At 40.0% G+C, this 4,859-nt stretch overlaps 1 protein-coding gene across 5 annotated transcripts in view; it reads right to left on the reverse strand.

The window, feature by feature from the left end:
• Positions 1–4,859, reverse strand: part of rasa3 (RAS p21 protein activator 3) — a 60,052-nt gene that overhangs the window by 25,670 nt on the left and 29,523 nt on the right. For all 5 annotated transcript variants that reach the window (XM_032532675.1, XM_032532641.1, XM_032532420.1 and 2 more), the window contains exons 6-9: positions 3,443–3,523; positions 3,235–3,307; positions 933–1,006; positions 719–823 (exon numbers count right to left, since the gene is read on the reverse strand). In XM_032532675.1, the coding sequence (XP_032388566.1) occupies positions 719–823; positions 933–1,006; positions 3,235–3,307; positions 3,443–3,523 (333 nt within the window). The remainder of the gene's footprint in view (positions 1–718; positions 824–932; positions 1,007–3,234; positions 3,308–3,442; positions 3,524–4,859) is intronic.

Here is a 4,859-nt window from a genome sequence, read left to right on the forward strand (position 1 = left end):
CCCCCCCCCAAAAGAAAAAAAGGTTTTAGAAGTTGGTGGAGACCAAAACCGAGCTAAAAAGAGAGTGAAAATTGGACTGACATTCTTCGGATGGCCACAAACATGAGTCTTAGTGAATGCTAATGTTGCTCGGTCTCTACTGCATGTGTTAATAAGCATCTATGTGCCTTATCACATTTCTATGGCCATAATATGTCATTGTTGTCTTTACAGCTTTTTGCTTTGCCCCAAGTTGGGTCAATCTGATCAAAATCTAGAAAATTGTGTCACTGAATATATTTTCATTGAATGAAAGGGGATGATTATTCCACATTGAATTGTACTGCACTGAATACCCAATTTGTATTCCCTTAAATTCCAGTTCAAATTTCCAAAGCAGTTAGACGATCATTCATGGAGGTAAAGTTTTTAGTTTTCCTGAATATATAAAATACAAAAACAGGCTCTGTTGGGTCAGCAATGTTGAAAAAGAGCATTCATGCTCAGCGAAATCTACCTTGGTTAAATAAGAACTTTAAAGTTCTGTGGTCAGTGTTGATTCTTGTTGCTATGGCTCTGCTGTTACTGTGACAACACATACTCAATGTCAATTGACAATGATGATGAAATCAAACCCGCTCACCCCCAGCAGGGTACAATACAGTCCTTGTTCAGTGGGGGAAAAAATCATAAAATCATAAATTATTGACTGTTTGAAAGGCGATGCCATTCCTCTCACCATGCGTCGTGGACACCAGCCTGACCCAGCACCCGCAGAGGAACTCGCACACCTCCCAGGAACTCATCCCCGAACTTCAGGTTGCTGGCGTTCCACAGATCCACCCTGAAGACAAACCACAGGGTACAATTCAAACATGGGAGAAACTTTAAGTTCAGCAGCACTGATACTGACACACTCACTTCGAAGCCCCTTAAAACAGCTACTGGCTCACCTCAGTGCCAGCTTGTCAACATCCTCTTCTTCAACATCAAACTGCCGCTTTGTGTAGCTTAACGGCCGTGTCACCTAGAAATGGAGACATTTGGCAAACATTTAGCATAAACCATGTGGAAGTCGCTATTTCCTCCAGTTGCAGGGTCATCTACATCTCGAAAACACTGCCAGGCTGGTAAAAGAAGAGACACAACACTGATTGTGAGTCTAGACCTCAAACCATTAGTTGATTACTCAAAGAAAATTTGTGTACAAACATTTTGATAATTGAGACATCAGATGCTTCACTATTACATTACAAAGCATATGATGCCCTTTAGTAGAAAGTCAAGAAAACCAAATTGTTTTTTTGAAATTGCACACTATTTTTTAATACTTATGTATATTATTTTGTTTTTTAATTAGGTCAAAATGACCCATATCAAACTCTAAGCTCATCTGGCAGATCTGGGTCAAAATCGGAGTTATCAGAGATTAGAATGTGGCAGGGTCCATGTAAATTTAGATCACTGAGAAAATTGAAATTGAATTGAAATTCAAAACAATTAAAAAAGGACAACCACATGGCAAAAACGTGATAGATGGCCTGTGTTTGCATGTGGACGTGGGCCTCAGAGGGGGGCTGCAGGCAGAAAGCACCACAGGGTCTAAGTCCTGTTCATGTGCTGGTTGGGAATAACTGAGACGGTCTTGTCGGATGAAAATCAATGGGCCAGATTGTTTGGTGGTTTGTCTGAATCAATCATACTCTTGTCCTGCTGTCTTCTAGTGCTACAGCGGGGGGGCCAGAGGGAGGAGCGACACAAAACTGTCGAAGCTGAGCGGCTTGTGAGCGAGGGTTAATGGGGGAAGTGTAAAAGGGAGTTTGTGTGTGAAAACAATATCTATAAATATGAACTCATGAATATAATTCATGAATATAAAAACATGAACTCATGAATATAAAAACAGGTGAACTAGTTTTTCAAAGAGACATTTAAAGAAAAACTAATTCAACACATTTATGTTTCCAGTTGCTTTTGCTAATTTTTCTTAACTATTATTACATGAATCTCAGCAATTACAGTAGTAATAGCATACAAGGGAGTTTGTAAGTGCGTGTTTGTACAAATAATATCTATAAATATAAACTAATAACAATATGAACTGTGACATGGATTTAAAAACACAATCAGACATATAAAATATACAGAACACGATTGTGCAATGTTTTCAGTAACTTGTGCTAATTTTTTGGAACTTTTTTTACATAGATAACTTAGTATGGCTACTTTATAAGGTACACCTGTTCAACTACTCAGTAATGGAAATATCTAATCAGCGAATCACATGACAAAATGCATTTAATGCATGTAGACATGGTCAAAATGTGCTAAGGTTCAAACCATGCACCAGAATGGGAAAGAAAGGTGATTTAAGTGACTTTGAATGTGTCATGATTGTTGGTGACAGAAGAGTTGGTTTGAGTATTTCATAAACTGCTGATCTACTGGGATATCCACAAACAACCATCTCTCGGGTCAGAGTTTGGCAAAAACAAGATGAAAGCATGGATCCATCCTGCTTTGTATCAACGGTTCAGACTGCTGGTGGTGGTGTAATAGTGTGGGGATTACATTTTCAAACGCCACAGCCAACCTGAGTAAAGATCGGTTGGGTGGTTGTTAAATGCACTGTACAGTACATCCACACAGGCAGGGTCCACCATTAACGTCTTTGTGTCCACCAGCCAATTGGCTAGTGAATGTTCAAGTTTTACCAGCCACTCAATAGATCGCCATTGTTTTTGGCTGGTGAGTGAAGCAAAACTACCAGCCACTTGCATATTTTACCAGCATTTGGCTAGAAGATGCTGCTATATTTGAACCCTGCACACAGGTGTTTCCCACCTATTGTGGTTAATTGGACCTCTGCTCTGTTTGACGGTAGGTGAAGCTGGGCTGGAATTACACTATTTTACAAAATGTCATAAATTTACAAAAAAAAGATAAAGATACAATAAACCAACCAGGTTCAAACAAACATAATATGATGGTCAGACAGATTTCAATGAAGCCCAGTCTGAGCACACCCACACTACTTAGAGGGAGTCTAAGTATGCCATGGGTATGAGATACGTACACAAAATTAATCAACAATTGCATTTGGTTGTTTTGTTCAGGTGTCCACATATGTTTGGCCATGTACTTTTTTTTAAACCCTTACTATATCTCTAGCTTTGACTGATGCCCAACATGAAGACACATCTTTACAATGACAAAGAAATTACTGTGAAACAGCTCACACACAGAAACATTTACCTCAAAATAGAAAACCTCCTCAAACTGTGGATTGTTGGTTTTCCTCTTCACTTTAGTCTTCTTAGCTTCTGACCTGAGAGAGGCAGAGAGGTAGAAGGAGAGAAAAGAAGACTTTTTTTTTTTTTTTTACAAAGTTATACATTATACATACAACAAAGTTGTGACTGGTAACTGGGAAACTCATGTCTAATCGTGTGAGAGATCTGACCTTGAAGGTCCAAGTAAGGAGACAGCAGCGTAAGGATCACATTGGCCGTTGACGATTGGAAGACCTTGGCACTCCAACACTCTTTAGAAACACACACAAAACATTAATGAATAAGCACACTGCTGTACAAGCGTACATACTCACACACACACACATGTAACATACTATGTTAATTTTAATGCACCATTAACCCTGTGTGATCTCATTCTATGCTCTACTCTGACTGCCTCACCTTATTGCCCAAATGTCAAGGACGATGGTACTAAAGGTTGCATGGTGAAAAAAATCTAATATGGACAACAGATTTTCACAAAGTGCTTATACAGTATCTTTATTATGCTAAGGTGTTTAGTAGCATACTATGTTAAGTTAGGAGGAGCAATCTTAGCTTTCTATAAGGGAAAAAAAATGTCGGACTGACTGCCACACGATTTGTTTAAAAAAGTGCCTTGGAACACACTGAAGCAATGCCGACTTGAGCGCATGCTGTGCGTGCGCAAGACGTAATATGTCTCCATAACCGCATGCGGCACTAATCTGTATTGTTGCCCAAAAAATGAAAACCAGCAGCTGATTGGACGGACACGTCAAATGAGTCTGGCTTCTCTGGAGTTTCAAAACCAACAATAATGGCGACTCGTTCGCCATACGATCACGTATTTTACGAAAATAAAACATTTTAAGCAAGAAATAGGCCTTGTAGTTGCTGAATCTCTCTTCATTTCAGATCAACAAAAGGACAAAGGTCCGTTTAAAAGACTTTTGTCAGATTTTGAGAGGCGTTTGACACGCTCATTCCGCTCGTCGTTTCCAGGTTAGCACTCCACCAACCAGATTGAGTCTGACTTCCCGCCTTCCGATGTCAAATCGGCCGAAATGAAAGCCGATGGCTCCTCCGACTGACAACGGCACGGAACACACCAAACAGACTCAAGATGAAAAGAGATTGAGGGGAGTAATTCCTTTTAGGCTGTTGGTGAGGAGTGGTGCCAATTTTCCATCTTGTGTGATCAAGCAACTACAAACACAGCACAAAGACGACTTGAGACAGGCTGGAGGAAAAAAATTAAAAGCAGAAGAGACCATATCTATACTGAGTAAAAGGGAGATAAAAGAAAACAAAGCTTAGGTAGGATTTAATCCTCAAATGTGGTTCTAGAGTAGCACTTAAGCATCTCTGTCCTTAACAAAGGACTATCTATCTATCTATCTATCTATCTGATGACATCATGCTGTAAGGGGATTACCATCCAAACAGGACAGGACGCCCAGCGGGAGAATCACTTGCTTTCTGTTTCAGTGATGCACCACTACTCGCACCACATGAATTACACAGCAAATTGCAGCGCAGCCCTAAACTACAGCACTGCTTGCACCATCCTGCTGAGACACACACACACACACACACACACACATA

Source organism: Etheostoma spectabile, chromosome 1, assembly GCF_008692095.1.
Source record: "Etheostoma spectabile isolate EspeVRDwgs_2016 chromosome 1, UIUC_Espe_1.0, whole genome shotgun sequence".
Classification (NCBI taxonomy): Eukaryota; Metazoa; Chordata; class Actinopteri; order Perciformes; family Percidae; genus Etheostoma; species Etheostoma spectabile.